Source organism: Melanerpes formicivorus, unplaced genomic scaffold, assembly GCF_026170545.1.
Source record: "Melanerpes formicivorus ecotype bairdi unplaced genomic scaffold, bMelFor1.0.p_v2 SCAF_2, whole genome shotgun sequence".
NCBI classification, from domain to species: Eukaryota; Metazoa; Chordata; class Aves; order Piciformes; family Picidae; genus Melanerpes; species Melanerpes formicivorus.
In genome coordinates, this window is record NW_027142354.1 from 48,517,469 (window position 1) to 48,541,211 (window position 23,743).

The window sequence follows — 23,743 nt, forward strand, 5'->3', positions numbered from 1 at the left end:
GTGATGCTGTGCTGGCACCTCCGTAGCCACAGTCCTCCTTGCTCCTAGTGAAAGGTGCAGAAGGGTGGAGGAACAGCTCCAGGCCCGTCCTTTAAGGGACACAAGGGGTCTAGCCCTGCTATGCTCTGCTTTTGTGCTCAGCTTGCCCCAGGTCATCTCCAATTTGCCCCCTGCACAAGCCAGGGCTGGGACAGTATGGCAAGTGGTTCTGCGCCCTCTCAGCCCAGCTGTCACGTGTGTTCACCTGACAGGCTGAATCCAGACTGATGGAGGTTCCTGACGGGGGGTGTCTGCCTCGTTGGAGACCCCCTGGTTGAGCCTGCAGGGGTGCCCCCCTTGGGAGTGGTAGTCAGGTCAAACACAGGTCCATCATACATGCCCCGGGGCACAGCGTGCATCTCCGCCATCTGTCATTGAAGAGAAGAGGACAGTGACACATTTCTGCTCCCAGGGAGCATCCTGCCACGGCAGCAGCACACTCCGGTGATCCTTGGCTCTGCAGTCCCACTGCAGAAGCAGCTCCCACCACCAGTCCTGTGCCCTTCATCCTGCATGCCTGAGACCTCCTGCAGCCCAGGGTAACCTGGTGCAGCCCTTTCACCCCTCCTGTGTGACAGTCTTCCTTCACTCCCATCCTGCAGAGCATGCACAGCGCAACAACAGGCAGTCCATTGGCATGAGTTTATACTGCCTGCATGAGGAACCAGAGGCTGTTTTGCCCAGTCTCCTCATTTTGAGCTCAGTACAGGCTCCTGCTGCAGCAGCAGAGCAACAGCAGCAGGTGTCACCCACTGCTGACCCAGCTAAGCATCTGCCCCCAGTGCTGGACCACCCTCAACACTGAGGACAAAGCTCTCTGCCCAAGCCTTAGCTAAACCAGCTGCAGGCTCAAAATACATCAGTTTGCAGCACTGTTTCCAGGGTCCAATGAGAATAGCAGAGGAAAACCAATCAGTTATAAGGGAAAAGGGTAATTAGGGCTAACAGTATCCCAACTCTGCCTTGGGGCTTCCCGATCTCCTCACCTTCCTCCTGGCCTTGATGCGCTTGTAGACATAGTCAGGGAAAGGGCTGCTGGGCAGGAAGCGTCCAGTCCCCTGGGTCACATGCAGGTTTCCATCCTCCAGCATGATCTTCCCCTGGCATATGACAACCAACGGGGCCCCACGTAGCTCCATCCCTTCAAAGATGTTGTATTCAGCTGCCTGCAACAACCAGAAGGTGATAGTCAGGAGGCACATGAGCACTGCCTGCCCACTCAGGGCTGGTTAGTCAGCACACCTAGCTGCTGACATCACCAATGCAGAGAGGACACCTGTGACAGCCTTGCCTGCCCTGGAGGCCTCCTTTAGTTCACTAGTCCATCAGACTAAGAACCCACCAGGACCTGCCACTTCAGAGCTTGATGTAAGCAAGGACTTCAACTGCAGAGGAGGGCGTGACTTAGGCTCAAAGTAAGGCATGAACAAAGCAAGCTAACACAGCCAGGAAAAGTTTGTACCTGGACAAGGAACCAGATAAGAAGTAATGCACCTGCCTGAATCAGGCCTAGCAGAAGAGCAACAGAGTAGGATGAGAAAAGCTCCATATGTTAGTCCAGGGCTCACAGACCTCCTACCCCACAGTCACAGTAGCATTGCTCAGAGCCTGAGCTCAGTCCATGGGCTGTGCCATGCTCCCAGCAGCCAGGCAGCATTCACACAGTGCACCCCCAAGATGAGACCCCAGTGTTCCCACAGGTGAGCAGAGGCTTACAGACTGATGGGTTTTTGCCGTGACGATCTTCACAGCATCGGGGTCCCAGATAACCAGGTCACTGTCCGAGCCCACTGCTATTCTCCCCTTCCGTGGGTACAAGTTGAAGATTTTTGCAGCATTAGTGCTGGTCACAGCCACAAACTGGTTCTCATCCATCTTTCCTGTGGCCTGCTCAGACACAAAGAGAACAAAGCACTCTTATGGAGACAGGAAGGATAAAAGCCCTGGGAAGCACCAGACTCACGCCCACACAACCCGCTGGATAGCTGGACCCAGACCGCCGCAGCTGATCCCGCTGCTGGTGGCAGACAGACCAAGAAGTGAGGGCACTGGCACAGCTCCTGGCTGTTCACCCCGAACCCACAAGAGCTGCCTCTGCTGCTCTGCTTGCTTTGACTCTCAGAGCCAGAGGAGAGAGGCAGCTGGGTGCCCAGCTCTGCAGGGAAGTGTCAGAGGTGCCCATCACACCTGCCTGCTCTACCCTCTCCCTGGTGTGGCTCTTACCACTGCCTTGTCCCAGATGACAGACATCCGCTCCTCTATGCCGTTGGTCCCTTCTGGGATGGCTGTGAAGTTGTCTTTTCCAATTGCTTTCTGCGCAGTGCTGAACGTGCAGTGGGCACTTCCTGACACCTGCAGGTCACCACTGCAGGGTGGTGGCAGCAAAATCATTATCAGTCACTTCATGGTCAGACTACAGCAGGAATATGAGAGACACGGAGCATGCGTAGCCCCCAGCTCAGTTCTGTTTTACTCTGCACCCTTATTTCTACAGCCCCTTTTGAGTGAAGAATTCCACCTGTGATGGTTGTGTCCCATGGGTGCATAGAAACTGCCAGGCTGTACTGCCCACCTGGGCATGGACAGCACCCTGCACACCTGAGAAGCTCAGCAAGAACAAGGCAGCCTTTGTGTCAAGCCCTACAATGTCCTTTCATACCAGACTATCATTTGCACTAACACAAAGGATAAAAAACCCCAGACATCCCAGCCTGAGTCAGAAAAGCCATTTCTGGCCACTTCAGGTCTATTTGGGAGGGCAGCCCCTTTGCCATGCAGGGAGGAAGATGCCACTCCTCCTGAGGTCTGAACCCCACATTCAGCCCTTTTGTTGTGTACTGCCAGCTCCTGCACCCAAGGGGCACTGCCCACCTTCCCCAGTGAGGAGAGCATCGTAATCTGCTGCAGGGCTCTGTTTTGAGTTGCTTGGCTCGCTGGAGCTTACCAAAGGCTCTTCTCAGCCCCACACAGACACTCACACAACACAGCAGATGAAGAAGCTGTGTAGCTTCTGGCCCAGGGTATGGCATCTCTGCCACAAAGGCAAACACCACCCATGGCCACATGTTTATCTGATGGCAGGATGAATGGCTCCTGGCATTGCCCATGAAGCAAGTGGCCTCAGGCACCTGGCTCCCAGAGCAGCTGTGCCTGAATTTGGGATGGCACAGATACCACAGCTCTGCTTGGGGCTGTGAGTCAGCCATAATCCACTGGTAATCTGCATCTTCCTCTGGTAATTTCAGCCATATGTCTGAGTGACTGCACTGCCAGAGGCCCAGGCTGACAACATGCCTCCTAATCTCTGCCAGATTTGTTCCGGTGAAATAAGACAAGCCATCCAGCCCAGCTGGAACCTTGCCACCTCTCCTCCTGCTGAAGCCTCACAGAAAACTGCAGAAAAGGTGTCAGGACAGACCCCTGCAGGCTGCAGAGAGTCAGAGCCACCGAGGCTTGGGGCCAGAGTCATGTCATCAGTCAGCTCATGAAACAGCTACAGCAGTGGTTCAGGTTGCTCTGATGTCTGCACTGCCCAGATACCTTCTAACATCCTCCTTCCCTATCCAAGGCCAGAGCAGTGCCCAGCAGAGCTGTCACTCACCTGGCAAGGAGGGAGTTGATGTAGTCAGGAGTTGTTGGGTCTGGGCTCAGAGGTGGAGAGACCACAAATGCAGCAGCCTTGGCCCAGTTCTTGCTCCAGTAGTGTGTCCCATCAGTCCCGAGACTAGCTGTGATCGGCTCACCGAATACCACGTTGCCTAGAAAGGGGAACAGAAAGCATGTTGTTCTGGAGGAGCCTGGAGGCATCTCTGTTCCACAACACTACCAACAGCCTGCTCTGACCAGAGGACACCTAGACCCACATCAGGCCATCCCATGCTGCCTGCTGGACCTCAGGTGCTGGGCAGAAAGGAGAGACAGCAAAGCCTGTATCAGTGTCAGGGGTGAGCAGTCTGGGCAGAGGCGGCCTGCCAGCCTCCTCCTCATTCACCAACTCTTGGGGCTAGGGCTCACTGAACATGGCCTGTGTACATGCTCAAGTGCACATGAGTCCCTGAGCTGCACCACCAGAGACAAAGGAAGCCCTGAGCCACTTGAAGAGGCACCAGCACCTCTGAGAGGCCAGCATTTCAAAGGCAGGCCAGGGCTGTACACAGCAGCTCAAACCATTTGCACATAGGTTGGACAAGTATCCTCAGAAAGCCCTTCCACAGCTGCAGGCAAACTTTGGTGCTTAAAGCACTGCTCCTACCAGTGACTCATGTGCTGATGTTACCTGATGTGACAAGAGGTGACTTCCCATGGCCCAATGCAGTGTCCCTGTGCCCTTCACAGGTCAGGTGAATCCCTGAGCTCACTGCTCCCCAGCAGAAGGGGAAGCACTGGTCTGCACATGAGGCACAGTGGTGGCCGTGCAAAACAACCATGAGGACACAGGGACCACTGTCTCCAGCTGTCCAGGACCCCTGTGGCAGCAGCAAGGCTGTGTGCAGCAGGGGTCTACCACTCACCTTTTTTTCTGGCTTGAGAGATGAGGTCAGCAGCACTTTTGCTCATCACTTTAGTCACATAGAGGGGACAGTTGGTCTGGCTGGCAATTGTGATGGCCCGGAAGACAGCCTCTGCTTCCAGCTGGAAGAGAGGATGGTGCAGGGCTTCAGAGGAGCACAGGGTGGGCAGGGAGGAACTCCTGTACCTCTTGGCACAGTATGGATTGCTGCTGACACCCTGCATCCACTCCTTACTCCTGAGTCTCTGAGGGCAGGTAAATCAGGGACCCCTGAGGGGGCCATTCCAGCCTCCCTCAGGCCCAAACCATGAGTCCAGCCACAGGACTCTCAGCAGGGCAGCACTGTCCAGACCATGCCTGGCCCACTGCCTGGTTCCAGCTCTCCTGACAACCAGAGAAGCCCACGGTCTGCTGACCATGCCTGACAGCACAGCTCACAGGTTGAAAAGGTCTGCCCCTTCAGATTCCTGCCTGCTCTCAGCTCTCCTTCAGCTGCACTTGCTTTAACCAAGTGCCACCCTGCTGGAGGCTGGGGTGCCCAAAGCCCTGCACTGGCAGGCTGCTGGCACCAGGGTCTGCTGTCCTGCCACGCAGCTGCTGCTGCCCCAGCCTGTGGACACCCGCCCTGTGTCTCTCTGCCCTGCTGTTAACAGAGGGCGGATTTCCATCACCAGGGATATCTTTGGACAATGACATCAGCTCATGCTTGGCCTGAGCTCAACCCCAGAGGTTCTCCAAGTGTTTGCTCTACAGTTTGGCTTCAAGCTTCGGCATGAGAAAGTTCACAACAGAAGCCTTAAAAAGACAACGTGCCACAGCCAGCTCCCGGGGGAGGCCAGGGCTGCCAGCTGCAGGGAGCTGCCTGCGGCTGTGTGAGCTTTGCTCTGCCAGGAGTCAGAGGAGCAGATCCTGCACCCAGACACACATGCACCCAGACACCTCTCCTACTTCTGCAGGCCTATTCACTGCACAGAGAAATGAGCTTTTTCTCTTCTGCACAAACACTCTTTAAACACAAAATTAAAGAAGAGCACACTTACGGACTTTAATCGTTGAGGGGGTTTCACATGTAGATAGGAGCACACAAAGCCATCACTGAACACTGTTCACAAGTCACAATCTGGAGCAGCACCATCCTGCCCTACCAATCTCTACCATCACCTGGTAGAAGAGCATGTCTTTAACCTCCACAGAGGTCCCATGGAGCTATGGACCACTCTCCCACTGCTTAGTCGTTAACCTGCAGGCTTTATGAGCAGCAGCAGGGTCATTTGTGCTCTACCCTACATTTTCCCAGGCAGAGTATGTCTGACTGGTTACTTTCAAAGGCAATGAAATCTGGGTATCTAGAGCCTTCTTGCACTGGTCTCAGCTGCCTTATGCTCTAGTGGCATTTCAAGATCAAACACTCAACAATGTTTCACCAACTTTGCAGAAGAACTGCAGTGCTGTCATGTAATAATAGGTCAGTTCTCAAATCCTGGCACAACCATGACATCCCATAATTGCAGGTCAGCTTGCCAAGTAGTGGCAATGGGTTTAGAGCCATAAAAATAAATGGCAGTTTACACACAGAGGGACTCTGATTTGACACTGAGTCTCTTCTCTGTGCAGGAAAATGCTTTCCACTCTCATGCTTCAAAGAGAGCAAGCACTGCATTGCACTGGGCTGTGTCTGCTGTTACCAGCCATTAGAGAGTCTAGCTCTTACACTTTTAATTTAAGACAACTGATTTTATTTCCAGACAACCCTGAAATACAAATCTGTCCCTGTGCTCCCCTGTTCAGCTACTAAATTCTGCTACTCTACCCAATTCCTATTGTTCTCTCCTTTGACGTGCTGTAGGAAGTTAAAAGCACCTCTCAGCAGGAAGCTACCTCAAGAAAACCCATCTGAAATTAGACTCAGCTCATATTAATGGACCAAAAATACCCTGAGAGCTAAAATTAGCAGTAATCTAATTAGTGTCTTGACAATAATTTGTAACCAGGGAATTTCCCCTCTCCGTCCCTCCCACTCCTTCCACCAAAGGCTTTGTCCATCTGATTTTGAAACACACTTTAGACCGTGAGCAGAGATTAAGCAGGAAGAGGCTGGACCATGCACTCAGATGTGCACAGTGAGTTGTCAGAGGAACTGAAACTCAACCTTCAATTCTTCTCAGGCCTCTCACAACCATGGATTAATCTATACAAGACTCAAACCAGCCCCAAATGCTGCTATAGCCACACAGAACTTTCTGTTGGTTAACCTCTGGGAGAGTTAGAAGCCCTTTTTTCTGCTAAGAGACTTGAGCAAGATTGAAAAATGTTTGTCACAAGCATGCACCTCACTCTTTCCTGAGCTGATGACAAGCAAGTCAGTGCTGCCTGTACAAGTAGACACTCAGGGGTGCACACACACAGAGTGCATGCTTGGCCCCACTATACCCTGCTGTGACTTGTGGAGAAAGCTCTTCAGTGCAAGGCTGGTGTTGTCCTTTGCATCTTACCTCCTCAGGTCTGCTCAGCACATGGCCTTCGGGGCCGGTTATTCCCATCTCCAACATCCTGGCTTGTTCCTAGGACACCAAAAGGGCAGAAGGATGTTACAGGACTGTGAAACTACCTATCATACAGAAGCAGATCCCTCCTTGCGTGCAGCCCTTCCCTCAGGACTGCTGCCACAACCCTGTGTCATGGAGACCAGCATACATGGTGAGAGGCTGCTGCACCCTCAAAGGGTTTGAGCGAGAAAGAGGATGGGGAAAGAGGAGGGCTCAGAGGGAGCACAGACACCGCCTGAAGCATCTTCAATGAAACCAGCACAGTGTGGGCAAAACAAGGGTACAAAGCTCCCCATCTCCATGTAGAGCATTTGATGCTTACAGTCCCTTTCAAAGCCTCCCCCTGGCTCTCCTCACCTTCTGAAAAGCAAATAGTCCAGGGAGAAATTACTGAGAAAACAGTCATTAAAGCAGTAAAAAGTTCTGCTCCCAAGGTTATTCCTGGGTCCCCAGTGCTGTTATTTAGTCATTGGGAAATCTGCAAATGCTAAATCCTGTATCATTTTCTACAGAAGCTGGTACTGTGAGGTTTTGGGTTCCTCTGTTGACATCATCCCAAGTATTTTGCTGTTATAATTAAGGATCATGGATAACCATGTCCATCTGTGCATGCAGGCCTGTGAAATGATACCAACTAATAGTTCTGAGGCATTTTGCAGTTAGTCTGGCATTGAAGTAAACTCTAGCCAATACAATTCCTCTGATCACTCTCTGTTTCCATGTGAAAAAGCCACCCAATTGTGCACCGCAGCTCTAAAAAGCCCAAAGAACAACGGAGTCTTGTCATCTGAGGGGATGTTCTAAGAATGACCTCTTCATTCACACTTCTTCAACTCTCAAGAACAAGAGAGACAGGAAAAAGACAAGTAATTGAAGAGCATAACTGAGCAACGTCTTCTCTCTCCTAATGAAAAACAAAACATTTGGACTTTCTCTCATCCAGCACCAATTACAGCACAGCCAACACAGACTGCCCACTAAACCACATCCCTCACAACAATTCCCAGCTCCATTAGCTGGCTGTGTGCTTACAGCAGGGAGAAAATTCCTCTCTTACCACGGCACTTTTCAAGCACTTCAATTCTCTTAGCTGGCTGTGGGCAAGGCAAAGGCCTCTCCCTCTCCACACTGAACAAGGGCTGTGGTCAGAGAGAACATACCGTACTTGATGGCCCACCCTCTTCCATTTAGATAATCACCAACTCACTATTTAGAGTCACTTATACAGCACACACTCACAGCAAAAAGAATCTTGGTATGTTAGATGCTGCTACTCAGCAGCAAAGCGACCATGTTGCAGATGTCCATGCAGCTTTACAACCATTTTGCTGCTGCCCTACACATCTGCCTGGGACAGACACACAGTCCCTGCCCACCAGAAGAGTAGTTAGTTACCTGGGCAATTATATCTCCATTCTCAGCATGAACTTGAGCTATGGCACCAAGCTCTGCCAGGCAGCTGAATATCTCATACAGCTAAAAGAGAGACAAGAAAAAAATGATTGCAGAGCAGAGACACAGCCCTAGCCTGTGCATGGCCTTGGCAGTCCCTGTGCCCAGCATTGCTGCCATCCCCCAGCCACTCTGTGCCCAGCATGGCTGCCATCTCCCCACTGCCCTACACCCACCACTGCTGCCATCCCCCAGCCACTCTGTGCCCAGCATGGCTGCCATCTCCCCACTGCCCTACACCCACCATTGCTGCTATCCCCCAGCCACTCTGTGCCCAGCATGGCTGCCATCTCCCCACTGCCCTACACCCACCACTGCTGCCATCCCCCAGCCACTCTGTGCCCAGCATGGCTGCCATCCCCTCACCACCCCTCGCACTGACACAGCCAAGGTGGCAGAGCAGGTCTCACCTCAGTGTTTGACATCTGGTACAAGTCTTTGTAGGCCATGTACACCATGAAGGAGTTGACTCCTGAAGCAGAGTAGAGAGGACAGTGGGGTGAGCTGAGGCTCTTCCTCCCGACCAGCCCGCCCACAGGCACAGCGCCTGCTGGCAGCCATGCCAGATGCCAGCAGGCACTCAACAGTTTGAGGATGGCTGGTCACCCTTGGCCCTCCTCACCAAGGCCGAGGTGCAGGGGGTGGTGGGCAGCAAACCTTTCTCGTGGACCATGGTGTGCAGCTCCTGGCGGACGCGGTCGCTCCAGCGGGGGATGTCCACGTGCAGCGCGTAGTCGCAGCAGGCTTTGCCGTCCGCCCACTCCCGCCACCGCTCCCAGGCCTCCACCAGGCTGGACTCGGGGTCCGGCACCACGTGGTCCACTGCAGAGGCACAGTGAGGCAAAGGGTGGGCATGGGGTCCCCACCCAGGACACCCCACCAGGAGCCTGCATGCTGCCAGCCATTGCCACGATCCCAGCCCAACTCCAAAGTGGTGCCCATCAGCTCTGCGATACGTCAGGGCTCCTGTCTCAGCAGGGAGCACACAGAGCCTTCGCTAATGGCCTTTGGCAGGGGTCCAGGGGCTTTTACAGGCTTCTGCAGAGAAATCAGCTGAAGGGCCTTGTCCTCCCTCACCCCCACTTCCACTCCATTAACAAACAGCTTTCTCCCACACTGCAGTACTAATGCACCTTTTATTGCCCACCCTGTCATCCTCACGCCTTACCACACAGCTTATTTATTTGGCCCAGGGGGAAGGATAACTGACAGGGAGAGGACATGAAATCCAGACCTTTCCTGGAAGGATCAACAGTTGCTCCTGCATCCCAAGAAACCCTGCAGTGCACCCAGCTGTGACCACTGCACAGCCATAAAACCTGGACCTCAAACCAGTGCAGCCATGGCCTTCTCCAGGGAAGGACCTCAGAATTCCTTGTCCTTTTTCGTTAGCACTGTTTATTTCTGAGCAGCACAGGATGCCAGGACATTGCTCTGTTCCTCTGCTCAGAGTCATCTGAGCATCATGCTGCCCTATTTTTATATAACAGGGGGAAAAACTAATGTTGCTCCTTTTGAGGGTCCCAGGGGCACCCACAGCTGCAGATAATGAAGCCCTGTAGAACATGGGATCTGCAAGGCAAGGGGTCTTACGCAATTCTCCATCCCACCACTTTGTTATTACTAAGGATCCCAGAGATTCATACCAATCCTCACTCTCTAGACTGCATTGACAAAGCACACAGAAAAGGTGAGCAAGCTGTCACAGATGTTTAAAACAAGACTGAGTAAAGGAAAAAGAAGTAACTGGGAAATGTTTCAAGAGTGGTGGGTGCTGTCATGTTCAGGACCTTCCTGGTGCACTCACTAATCATGGTGGTTCCACCAGCCAGGGCTGCTTTCGTTCCTTGGAAGAAATCATCCACTGCTGTCATCCCCTTGTATGGCATCTGCAGGCGAGTGTGGACATCAATTCCTCCAGGGATCACCATCTTCCCATTGGCTTCTATGGTTTTGACACCTCCAGGGACAATCAGATTGTCTCCAATCTGCCTGATGAGATCACACCAAGGTGGTGAGCCACAGCAAAGGAAAACCAACGACAATACAATCAGTGAAGGGTTCAGGTTGGGAGCAGCCTGGTCAACTCCCACTGCTCCTCTCCACTTCCACAGCTGCACTTGTGGGAGCCAGCAGAGTGAAACCACTTTGCTCTGCAGCAACACACAAGATTGTCTGCCCTGCTTAAACCTTCAATTTGCACAGTCCAGGGGTGGCTGCCACCTGTCCCACTGCTTCAGTGGTTCCTGTGATGGAACCTGTTGGCAGGGGTAGGTGCTGGGTTGGGGTAACTGGTGAGTATGTTGTGATGGGCGTGGAGCTATATGTAGCATATGGCAGAAAGCTGGCTAGGACATCACACCCAACAGACTCACAAATCAGGCTCCTGAAAGCACTTCCAGAAGGCAGAACTGCTACACAAAACCCCACACCAGCCCCGCTTCCTGTAAGCTGCACCCCTAATCTCTCCTCTCCCTCATCCTCCTGACCACTTTAAGTAAGGCTCAAGTCTGAGGCTTACTTACAGAGAAAGATGATTTCCCACTGTAATGCCACAGCTGCTGGGCCAGCTCAGGACTCAGAGACTTGTAATGCTGCTCACAGCACCCAGTCCTGAGGGCAGAGGGAAGCCTCCCTCCAGGGAGCTGGTGAGGACCTCGTGAAGCATACAGCAGAGTCACCTGCAGCCTGGGTGGCCTCTCTCTGAGTCCTTCCCATCCCAAGACCTTCCCTCTCACATTGTCTCCTTCACCCTGAAGGATATTTTTGCTCTCAGCAGGGCCATGCTGTAGTGAAGGCAGCTAAAATCCCAAGTACCTAAAAATAACTCCTGAAAACAGGAGACCAAAAAAGTTCCAGTTTACCTCTGCCCATAACTTAAAATGCCAGGACAGGACAGTCCTCTGGAGTTTGTGCTGTTCTAGCACATGGGAGTCTCCTCCCAAGATATACCCAGCCCTCCTTCAGGCTAGGTCACCTGAGCCTTAGAAGCCCCTTCACTCAGCCCCTCACCCCCTCAATCCCTTTATCTGTCCATATGTAGCACCCAGCCTTCAAATCTCTTCTTTCAGAAATCCTATTTCCATCAAGCCTTCCTCAGTCAGTCTTCCCTGGCAGATCAAGAAAAAAGACAAGTTGGGTTTAGTGGAAAACTTCTGATTTCCTTGGCACGCTGGGGAGGTAAATGAAGAACAAATTCCATTTTCACATTTCATTCAACCCTAATCACTTTGGAGGCTTTTTTCTTAGAGTAACAAAATTCTGTGGGCAGAACTGCTTGCTCCAGCATCCTCACAGCAATGAACCATCAGCTCTTTCCCCCACTTTTATGGGGATGAATCCATCACCAAAGCATTTAAACTTCTCGCTGTTTTCTTAACAGAATTCACTCGTGAGAGCATTTTCCTTCCAAGGAAATGAAATTCTGTGACCTTCAGGATGCAAATGATGCCAAGTGATTTGCCCAAGAGTACCCAGAAAATCTGTGCCATAGCAAGACCTGAAGCTGGCTCTGATCCCCGCCTGGGTATGAGTACTAGTCAATCACAAATGCCTCAGTTAATACCAGCCTCACAAAAAATACAGCCCCACTTGTTAAAGTATTGATCTGTTGATAGGTCTTTAAAACACACCATGCTCTGAAGTCTGGATATTTTCCTCTCACCATGGAGCAAGAAATGTCTTTTCAGGCCTCTCTGCTACAAACCATCATGGCTCCTTCAACTCACCCAGCTTGGAGCTGGTCCCAGTGGGATACATTTCCACATCTGAACTGAAGCCATTAAAAAATGAGGCCATTACTGCAGCTCCAAAACACAGATGAACAAGCTGGGTGCCTGCAATTTCTGAAAATCTCAAGGATGCAGATGACCTGCAGCACAGCACCAGCCTGGGTAGTGCCAGCAAATGCAATCTTGTGTGAGGCCGTTCACGGTAATGTAATGCTGTTAAAAGGGCAGAGCAGGAGTCAAAGATAAATCTTGTTCCTGGTGCAATCAGATGTAGCTCTGCTCTGCAATGGATGCTGCATCATGGAAGTCACCAGCCTGGCTGTAGCTCAGCCACTGGAGTCACCATACAGAGCAGACAACTGCTCACACTCTCTGCACAGCTCAACCTCTAACCAGTGCAGGCCATCAAGTTTTACTGGCTGGCAAGTTGGGTACAGGCCACAGACAGAAAAAGACAATAACCATACAACCTGATTTAAGGAGTAGTGGAGATAACAGAAGTCCCATACTTACTTGATGAGGCCATCTTCCATGTAAATGTCAGCATAGAATGACTGGTCATCATTGACTATCCTCCCTCCTTTGATAAGGAGACGATCACTCTATGAGGGGGAAAAACACAGTGGTTATCAGCAGCAGGCAACACTCATGCTTCTCAGTGGCCATCACTGTCCTCAGGTGCTCTCCAACTGCACTGCACAGCTCAGCACCCCAACACTGCAGAGACTGCACATCTGGACTGACACTTGAAACCACAGGACAAGGGCAAGGACCAAAACAACCATACTCGTAGGGCTGATTTTTAGCAGAAGAGGTGCTTACAGAGCCACCAGTGAGGCAAGATGAGTACAAAGGAGAGTCACTGGGGACACGCCAAAGATGCCTCCAAAATACACAGAGAGAAGTCAAAAGCTTCCCACACCAGGTCACAATGCACATAAATCTGCAGCCAGCACAAGCCATGCACTGGTATTTAGCACATAGTTTCTTAAGGGCATGTCCTTAAATCCTACCCAAATATTATGCATAATAAGCTATATTAAAGGCGACAACTTATATCTTGCAAAGATATACCTTGCAAAGACCACCCACGGGATAGGCAGCCCTAAAGATGATGCATCTGCTGCTGGAATCTGTCCCTCCCTTACAACACTTGGCAGTAGTCCTTTTGAGGCATCTTACAATGCCCAAGAGGCATTGAACTGCATGCCCATCTCACCACCTCCTCTATTTTCCTTTTTATCGACCCAAGTGGCCATCAACCTTCTCCAAAGGAGTGTGACCAGACAGTGGAGGAGCACCAAGACCAGAACTGCTCTTATGCTCTTCCTGTTTTCATGCTTTTGGATCTGGGCAACTCAGCATACACTGATGGGAGAGAAAGGACACTGTCCTGTGGGGAACAGCCCCTGTCCTGAGGAACTTGGACTCCTGAAGTGCTGCTCTACTTACTACCTCTACCTGCCCAAGTCTGAACACCCACTGCAGGCAGTACAGGGACAAACAGCCTGATCTCACACATGGCTACCAGGTACTGGGGTAGCACAGCTGGCTGATGTTCCAGGAAATATTCCATCTTATTGACTATGTAAAATGCCCCAAACACCCTCCACCTCCCCTTACCCTCCTCTGTTCTCCCCAGCCAGCGCCCACAGCCCAGGCTCTGGTGTGTGAATTAACCCCTCCTTCTACAGCCCCAGCCTGGACCACGGCTGCCCGAAGCCTTCCGCAGGGCTCACAGCCAGCCTCGCCCTGGGAAGCTCTTGCACAATTAACTCCTCCCGAGGGAACGGGTTTGTTCTTCATCTGCCCCCACTCCCTTCCCCCTCCCCGCCCCCCCCCCCTCCCGGGGTGGTTTCTGGGAGTATCACCACAGCGGTGCCAATTTGCAGCTTCCTCCCTGACAACAGAGGATGAAAGAGAATCCCCCCGTGTCCCTGCATCCTGCAGCAGCCGAGGCCCTGCCAGCCGTGTGCGTTTTCACAGCCATCTCATCCTCACAGCCAGACAAAGGAACTGGGTGGGGAGAGGCTGGGAGCGCTCCGCATGCTCAGCCCGGCAGCAGCTCAGCGCTGGCGTAGGGGTATAGGCACGGGGGCACAGCTTTGGCCTCTCCTTGCCCACAGCTGTGCCCATGACCCCAGTCCCAGCAGCGGGGAATCACCTCCCTGTGCAGCGCAGCTCAACAGGGACCAGCAGCCTGGCCTCCCACCAGGGACCGTGCACGGCTGAGCTGTTCCCCTGTTCTGTCCCACCCACTGTCTTCCCTGGAAAGCAGATCTGGGCTCATCTCCCCTTCTCCTCAGACCCAAGCTAACACATTGGTGCAGAGGTCCAGCAGAATCTGCTGTCTAAGGCAGGGGGTCTGGAAGCAAGGGTCACAGACCTTCCCTCACAGCTTAGACAGGTGTCTCGGAGAGACCACAACCAGCACACCAAGATAGCAGCCTTGACTCATGACCCTTGGGACCATCACTACCTCCCATTTGCAGCACTTTTCTTCAGGCCAGCTCTCAGCCTGCACCATGCCTGCCTCCAACAGACACACACCCAGTCATGCGGAGCTCTGGGGATGAGGACCCCAAGCACAACCAAATGCTGTTGGCAAGCCACTGTTTGTCCTCCTCCCCTAACACAGGGCACTTGACTTTCCCTTTGTGTCTACCCAGTTGTCATCTCACTAACAACATTGTAATTTTAAGTTCAGAAACCCCTAAAAGAACAAAAGGTGACCACAGCCAGTTGCTTATAGCCTGTCAGTCAACGTTGTTCCCATAGATGCAAATGATGACAGATTTAGATATCTATTTGTATATATAAAGCACCTTTCACCACATGGATAAACATTCTTTGGAACCACTCTGAAGGCAGAGGTAAGGGCTCAGCCTGTCCCTACCTCAGTGCTCCTGCTTCCAACCAATTTATAAACAATCCCCCCCCAAAAAAATCCACAAGACTTCTGCCAGCCTGCCTGGCTTCTGTTTAATCCTGCTGTTCCATCAAGGCTGGAAGGAGACCTGCTGTGAATACCAACAGTTTGCACCATGACTTCTCCAGCTATGCTGCAGAAGAAAGCAGATACGGCAGGAGGGCAGTGGGACATGAAGGCTCAGACAGAGGACGTAACAGGAGAGAAAATGCAGACAGAAACTATCAAGCAACAGTATCAGGCCATGGTTAGAAACACAGGGAAGAGTCGCCCTGTTTTACATTTCAGTGAACTGCATGTGGAATTTGTCCAACCTAACCAGTCCCCTATGCTCTGGTAGATCCTCCTTGGCTTTATCTAGTCTACATGATGAGAAGAGTCGAGTCTAACTGCCCAGATCCAATAGCATGACTGGGCTTGTTTGTCTTGCCCATACTCTTTAAACATCCCCAACTTGCTCTCTCAAAGGCCCTGGAGCTGGTTCTCACCAGAGTCCAGGAGCAGCAGCACGCAGTGCTGCTGGCCTGCATCAACCTGCACCAGGGACAAGAGAAAGCAAAAGCAGACAGGCACAGGTGGCGTGGGGGTCGGAGACTGCAGCACTCAACAATTACTGAATAAACTGTGAATATGGACTCAGAAAATATGCTGCCCACAAACACAAATGGTCATTCTGTGGCAGATGTGAAGGGCTGCTCAGTGCTCACTCTGTTAGTACACAAGATGGTGAGGGCCATAATGGCTGGAGCACGAACAAGGCATTCATTGAGGGGATCGGGCGCTGCCTTGGGGCCTGCCTGGAGCCTGGCTGCCAAACGTCCCCATGCCTGCAGGAGAGGGAAGGGCTGCATGGGCGTCCATCCACCAGCTACAAGAGAAAATATAAAGTGAAATAAGTAAATTCCAAATGACATCACCTCCACAGGCTGTGGCACCACTCAGGAGTGCTCCCAGATGTCAAGAGGCAGGAAAACACTAAAGGAAGAGCACAGAGCAGTTGCAAGGAAGTAAGTCTGACTTTATAACAACACTGCAGCACTGGCTGCCAGGGCAGCCTCAGATGACAATAAATGCACTGTTTCTCCTGCCAGGGCTCATTTCTGTGTCTCCACACCCAGCTCTCTCCCCGCCAGCCAGTGTCAGATCGTGTCATCAGCTATTGTTAGCAGACGGAGAAACCCTCCTGATCCAGGAGCTGGGCACACTGCAGAGAGCACCTTCCCTCCCAGCCTGGCAGAAGTGTCACAGGACTGGGTGAGTGTGCCCAGGGGCCAGCCTCTGCACAAAGGGTCTGGCATGCTGAAGTCGCAGTGGGAGTGAAAGGTACCACCTGCCAGACAGACTGTGGCAGCTCCACCTGACTGCTGGCATGGACCTGTTGGCCTTGCCAGCCTCATCTCCACTGCTGATAGTGCCTCAACAAGCCTCATTGCAGCTAGTGACTGGCCACTTGTCACCAGTGTGGCACCTTTCACAAGCATCCACTACTGTGGGCACAGGCACTGCCACACGAAACCAAGCCTGAAAGATCTCTTCCACCACAGCTCTGCCAAGAGCTGCAGGATCACTAATAGCCCCCAACACCCTGCCCTGCTGAGAAGCCTGTCTCTCCCTGTTGGCATTTGGGATCAAGCTTTCAAAACATTTCCCATTCCCTCATGCCCACACTCTGCTCCTGGTGCTCTTTGGCATCATCTGGTCATTTGAGATTCCAAAATAGCAGAGGGTCTCTTAACATTTCTCAGTGTGACACTGCAAAAGGAATAGCTGCTTCCCAAAGGCTGCTGAATCCATCCAGGAATAGTGCTCACCTTGTTTAAAGCACACAGGCATAAATAGGGCAACATGAAAGCAGGCACATGGCTTTACTGATCTTTCCTTTGAAAAAGAAAAGACACTTACTGCAGTGGTGTTTCAGCAGCAGCTGGATGTCTCCTCCCTACTAACAGACCACACGACAGCATGGAAAAAACCCTGGCTGGAGTTGCAGGGATAGAAGGGCAGCCACTAGCTACACCCAGTCTGTGGACACAGTGAGAAATGTCACACTGATAGCTGCCAGCTTACCAAAATCTGTCTCCTCAGTCACTGAGGCTTTTCTCCCCACTTACACCTGACACAACACACCAACCATCACCATGCAGACCTCACTGGTTTTAGATGTGAAGGACATCACAGAGCTTGTGCTCATGGGCTGTAATGGGGTGGCTGAACAGGATGGGTATGGCTCATGCCAAGAAAAAGATATGGGAACTCCAGTCTGCCTGGGATAGGAAAGGTTTTTGTGACCTAAGCACAAAATGTGGGCAATTTTGATTCACCCAACAGTTCCGTCAACAGTTACTTTGTGAAATCAGGGTGAGGCATTTCACTACTTGTCTTCCACCTCTCCTTCTGCAGGGATAGGAAAACATACTGTGGACAGCAGGAGGGGGAATATTTTGACTGTATCTCCAAACAACCAAAGAAAAGGGACTAATAAAAAGCCTGCCAATAGATGCACAAGGCTTGAAGCAACTGCTCTCCTGAGCTGGACATCCCAGCATCAGCACACACCTGGAAAGTAATCATACGTTCACTAGTCTCTGATGCACTGTGCACAACCCAAGACACAGTGAAGATCAACACTTCCATACCAAGCTGGTGAAGCAATCACTGAGAAAGCTAAAAGCTCAGCTAACCTCCCCTTCCCATGTTTTCTACACATCACAACCAACAGATCTGCCCACACTTCCCCACCTCCCCTCAGAAGCTACAGCCTCACCCACCACACACAGCTGCAGATTTGGCTTTTCCAGCTCAGGTTGGGCATCACCCCCACATCACTTTATCTTGCCCAAGCACATGCACCCCCTTTTGTGCTCCTGGCCTCTCCACTAAAATTACTGTTCTAGAACAGACCAGAAATTGCTGCAAGCAGATAAGAGTGAGCAAATTGTGGGGTTTTAGATGTTATTGTCTGAAACTAGCTACAAATTCCAACTGCAGCACAACTGTGTGTGACAGGAACCAGAAGGCAGGGTTTGTGCATCTCCAGAATCACACTGTTCAAATTATATCTGTCAGCAAGTAAAATTATCCAAATACCCAATACATCCTTCACAAAAGCCAACTCTGCCCATTGCAGGGTGACAGATGGCAGGAGGGCATTGCTCCCTCCACTTCAGGCTCAGTGCTGTGAGCTTTGAGATTCACCAGCACCAGCACCAGGTGGCTTCTGCAGTTCTCTGCTCACGCTCCAGACCCCACTCATGGTTTAAAGGCCTCTGACAGTCCCCAGAAGTTGCTGTGTCCTGACCTGCAAGAACAGGTTCTGAGGCAGATACCCAGGAGGGAGGAATAAACAATCAAGAGAATGCCTGGGGCGGGGGGGGGGGGGGGGGGGGCAGTCTGCAGAGAGGAACAGCAAAGGCTTTGTTCTAGGCGAGACACTATAGCTGATGTTTTCTTTCTGCCGTTCTGTTAAAACACAGAAGACCACACAACACCTGACTTCATTACTTCCCCTGGGCCTCAAAGCAGGGGCTGAGGATGGGTGAGTCATTTGACCAGAATTCCAGAGCAATCTCCTGCACCCAGCCAGGACTCGATAATGCTGCAGAACTGGGCAAGTGAGTCCTAGAGGGCTGTCCTCTGCTGCAGAAGCCAGAAAAGAGCTACTGTAAGGTCAGCTACCCAGACACCACTCACCCACAGCATTTTCAGCTCCAGCAGGCTGAGGAAAGGATTTCATAGGGAGAAATAAAGCAATATGTCAGGCTTTGTACCATTGAGGTGAGAAAGCTCCTGCTGGATCCCACAGGATCAGGCCCTGCATATTGGTAATGCACATCATTAAAGGTCCTCATAGAAAAGGCCCCAGGGAACAAGAGAAATCCCACCTGCAGCAGCAATGTTGTCACCAGGTTGGTTGAAGGACACAGAAAAGGTGAGATGTGTGAGGCTGTAAAATTGCTCATTACAGCAACTGAACCTGGGCTGACAAAGGAATTTCTCCTGACAGGGGTAATGATCTTTGTGCTTCTCTGAGAGCATTTTGCTCACATCTGTACACGAAAAAGATTAATGAAGCTCAAGCCTTTGTTCTTCTTTTTTCTTCAAGGGCCAAAGCTGTCCTCTGGAGGAAAGACAAGAGCTATAGGAAGCCAGCAGAGAACCATCAGCTCAGAGATGAAAGGACCCGATCGCCTTCCCAGAAGAAAGCCCCACGCAGCCGCCTCTGGGGAAGCAGGGGAGGCACCGGCTGGCTCCGAGCCTGGAAACCCGGTGAGGAGTCAGCACCGAGAGCACCAGCAGGGCCCGAACAGGGGGCCCTCACACGGAACACTCCAACCCCTTCCCTCCCGCGGAGCGGAGCGGGGCCGGGCCGGAGGTAGGTGTGGCCCCTGCTGCACCTGATGCGGCAGCACCAGAGAACGGCTCGGGATGCGCGGGCGGCACCGAGCGCGGGGAACGCCCTGCGGCCACCGGGCGAACACCAGACCGCACCCGCCGCCCGCTCCCCGGGGCAGCGGGGACCCGCCGAGCACCGGGGACGGCCGCTCGCGGCACGAGCAGGCGGGCGGCAGCGGGACCCGCTCCCTGCCGGTGCCCCGGGCTCGGCGGGTCGGTATGCGCCCAGACGGGTTAGCGTGACCGCCCGGCAGGGCAGCTCTCTGGGTGCTGCTCCAGGCGGGTACTCGGGGACTCGGGTAGTGCCTGGAGAGCGGCTGCTGCCGCAGAGACTCCGCCGGGGCTGACTCCTCCAGGGCGCGGCTCCGCCCAGCCCGGGCTCACCGGCGGCACCGGGCCACCTGGACGATCGGCACGCTGGGCAGCGCTCTTTGTCTGCGTGCCGCCGCCCCGGTCCGGCCCGCACCTCCCGGCCTCGGCCCCACGCTCCCCGCCCGCCCCGCGACCCCCGCCCGCCCCGCGGGGCGCTCAGTCGCGGCACGCACCGTGATGCGCGGGATGTTCTTCTTGCCCTGGTACGACATGGTTCCGCCCGGCCGCCTGCCGCCTGTGCTGCCCTCCGCACCGGCTCCGCACAAAGGCGAGACCGAGCCCGCGCCCGCCGTGCCAGCCGCCACCGGAGACGGACGGGCCCGCCCCGCCCCGCCCACAGCGCCGCCCGCCGCCGCCAGGGGGCGCCCCGCCACCGGGCACCGCTCCCAGCGCAGTGGGTATTGGGCTCTGGGTACCGCTCCCAGTGTACCGGGTACCAGGTACCGGGCACGACTCTCAGTGTAACGGCTATCAGGTACCGGGCACCGCTCCCAGTGCGGCAGCTATCAGGCGCTGGGCACCGCCCCAGGGTAGTGGGTACCGAGCACCGAGTACCACTCCCCGTAAAGCACATATTGGGGTCTGGCTACCGTTCACAGTGTACCGAGGTGCAGCACACCCAGCATCGCCCACCAGCCCCTGTGAGGCCAGACCCACACCCAGATCCAGCCAGTGCGGAGGAGGGCTGGGGGAGTAGGCAGAGACAGGGCTCATTGCAGAATGAAACTTTTCCACGGCATAATTAGTAATAATGAGATTTCTAAAAGGAACAGGTATTTTGGTGCTGCTGGAGTGCATTTGGATCACCTCAAACTTTCTTTCCCAAGCAAAGAACTGAAAACATTTATAAACTAATAAATGCAGTGCATGTCTGCCTCAGGAATCCTGCGTCCTATGCAAACACCATGAGTGCCAGCAGCACTGGGCACATCTGCAGCTCTTCAGCTTTCCCTGGCAGGGAGGTTTAAACTGTGGAGCTAGTTACCAGCACTCAGTGTGAGCTGAGACTGAGTGATGCTGGGCCTGGGACCCCACTGACAGCTGGGAGTGGGCCAGCTGGAGATATGCTACCATGGAAAGAACATGACATGACCCAATCCCACCTGACATGATCCATGATGCGGCTGGCTGGTTCCCTGCCCTGCAGAGTCATGGCCAGGCTTGGATCTCGCTTTCTCTCCCAGCTGCAACTCCCATCATGCGCAGAGATCTGAATGCCATCAGCAAGATCTTCCCACAGACTCTGCCACCAGGCAGCAGCTCATGGTGTGTCCCCCACTACCAAAATCCTACAGCCACACCTGCCACGGGTAGATCCAATTTCTAGAGAAACAAGCCATCTGATCTGGGAGAGATCAACACCCAATCCTCCCTTCAGTTCCCTCTGAACCAGAACCCCACTATGGTTTGCAGTGGTGCAGGGGCTCAAAGAGCTCTCAGCTCACTGCTGCCTGTAGAGCAAAGTCATCTCCACAGCACAACCCCTGACACTGCAGCCAGCTTTACCACCAAGCCCTGGGGAAGCAGGTGATGGTAGCATGGACCAACTGGAGCATATGCTCTGCTGCCAGGATTCAGTGGAGGATCATACTTGGTATTAATAATTCATTCTCTTTGCTGTGGAGTTTAAGAACAGCAATTGTATGGCAAGCCTCCCTCACCACCAGCTTTAGTGTTTCCAGAGCTCAGTAACCCAGCCCCAAGCTTTTGTCATTCACTGAGTCTGTTACTCTGTATGTGCTCACACTGAAGCTCTTAGAAAGTATTACTGGATACATATTTATCTGAAACCCCAATGCTTTCACCAGCTTGAAGTGAAAGTCAGCAGCTTCTCAAGAACCTACTTACTAGTGCCAGGACTTTGAAGGAATCTGCAAAATTGCATGGGCTGCTTGAACCACTCAAGCCCTGCCCCTTGCCTGCCTTCTCCAGCTCCTGTGCTGCTGCTGCTGAGCTGGTCCACCCCAGTAATTCATCAGAAGATGGGCTGAAAGCCTTCTGGAAGTTTCCCCCTCCCTGGTGGATCTGTGGGCAAAGAGGTATGTGCAAATACCAGGAAGGGATTGAGGAGCAGAGCTGTGCTGGAGTGTCTGCAGCCAAGGAGGGTGTGGGGAGGAGGCATAAGACCACTCTGCTCCTGCCACAACACTGCGATGCCGGTCTCTGTTGAAATTGGACTGGCTGGGGCAGGAGATAAGACAGACCCTTAACCCTTACTGCCAAACCTCCTGAAACTTCACTCACCCTTTTTCCAGAAAGTTTAAGGGCATCCCTGATCTGGGTGGTACCATGTATGGTGTCTGCAGCAGCAGTTAATTAGTTAGTAATAGATAAATGACCACGCAGATGGATACTGCTGACTCGAGCAGTTGGACAGCTACGAGACCCGAGCCTGCATCAGCCCCCTGGATCCTGGCCAACCACAGTGACTTCAGACCCTTCTGAAGAGATGTGCTTTCCTCCTAGTTGCTATGTGACACTCACACAAATACACTATAAAAAAAAATGTTGCCCTGGGTCCAAAACATTCAAAATGGAAAAAGATTCTTTTTTTCCACAGGACCTCCTCCAGGTACAGGCAATGAGGTGTTACTCATATGCTCCAAAACTTCCTCAACAAGAGGCATGGCCAATTTGAAATTTAAAAGTGGCAATACTCTTACAGCTCAGAACCTCCCCAAAACAACCACAGGGATCACACAGCACTAAGTGTTTGTGGACAGCCACCATGGGTGACAGGAGCCTGGCGAGGAACACCAGCAGTGTGAACAGGGAGTAGAAGGCTGCAAGGACGTTGTCAAAAGGAGCTTTGGCCACACAGAAAATTCAGAGAAGCTTTCCTTGTGCTTGTGCATGCCATCCCTTTTGGAAGGGTGCTGCTGACTCAAAGCTATGGGTTTCCCTCCACACTTTGTCCCCTTTCCACTGAGATCCATAGGGTCATCCTCTCTCCTTTGGGGGAGTCCAGCTACAAGTGATGAGTGCTCACAAGCGTTTGACGGTTGTGCTATTCAGAGGTGCCGGCTCCAGCCTGCCCAGCCTCTGATGTACAACTCAAGAGCCAGAGCTAGAAGCAACTGGGAAGAGAGCCCACTGGCTCTGTTACTGAGAAACACAACCACACTGGCTTTTGCACCATTCCTACCATGCACACCATCTCCCAGAGGCAACAAGGAGCTTTCCAGCCCACACACTTTCACTCTGGTGCCCCCACAGAACAGCTCCTGCTCCCCACACGCACACAGAGGTGTCCAGGCAAGGGAGAAGCTGTTTCTTCTCTTTGCCAGAAATAAATGAGCTTGAAACCAAACATGTCAAATGGGATATGCCAATGTGTGTACACGAGTGACTGCAGCTTCAAGGCCAATTAATTCAATTACAGCCTGATCCTGCAGAGCAATGAAGTGCCCTTGAGTTGGGGGTCTCAGCAGGTGCTTTTCCTTTCACCCTGTGACCCACACAGGGACAAGGCTTTGAGGCAGCTGCCAGCCACTGCAGCTGGTCCAGTGGGACTGGGTACTGCCAGGGCCCTTGTCCTCTGCTCAGCACCAACATCAGGCAGTGACCAGACAAGACATTTCACCCCTGGATAATTGACTCTCCAGTTCCTCCCTCCAAAGGCATGATGGAAATGCAGGGAGCCCAGAGGAGTGGCATGTGTGCCCCGGCTTCATTACCAACCACGTGCATTAACAACCCCTGTCCTTATCACACTCCCCTGATCCAAGACCCTCGGTTCTGCTCCCCACAAACCCCTGGTCCCACCACAGGA

General features: G+C 52.8%; 1 protein-coding gene across 2 annotated transcripts in view; it reads right to left on the bottom strand.

Annotated features, from left to right (window-relative positions):
* The window catches only part of DPYSL3 (dihydropyrimidinase like 3), a 32,720-nt gene that overhangs the window by 917 nt on the left and 8,060 nt on the right, over window positions 1-23,743 (bottom strand). Inside the window, exons 1-13 of one of the 2 annotated variants that reach the window (XM_068159244.1) lie at window positions 20,145-20,266; window positions 12,792-12,880; window positions 10,355-10,539; window positions 9,205-9,369; window positions 8,958-9,019; window positions 8,491-8,571; window positions 7,042-7,110; window positions 4,551-4,671; window positions 3,641-3,797; window positions 2,263-2,404; window positions 1,756-1,926; window positions 1,026-1,205; window positions 245-407 (exon numbers count right to left, since the gene is read on the bottom strand). In XM_068159244.1, the coding sequence (XP_068015345.1) occupies window positions 245-407; window positions 1,026-1,205; window positions 1,756-1,926; window positions 2,263-2,404; window positions 3,641-3,797; window positions 4,551-4,671; window positions 7,042-7,110; window positions 8,491-8,571; window positions 8,958-9,019; window positions 9,205-9,369; window positions 10,355-10,539; window positions 12,792-12,880; window positions 20,145-20,183 (1,624 nt within the window). In that variant the 5' untranslated portion in view covers window positions 20,184-20,266. Of the gene's footprint in view, window positions 1-244; window positions 408-1,025; window positions 1,206-1,755; window positions 1,927-2,262; window positions 2,405-3,640; window positions 3,798-4,550; window positions 4,672-7,041; window positions 7,111-8,490; window positions 8,572-8,957; window positions 9,020-9,204; window positions 9,370-10,354; window positions 10,540-12,791; window positions 12,881-20,144; window positions 20,267-23,743 lie in introns of those variants that run through there. The other variant, XM_068159235.1, reaches the window with a different exon arrangement.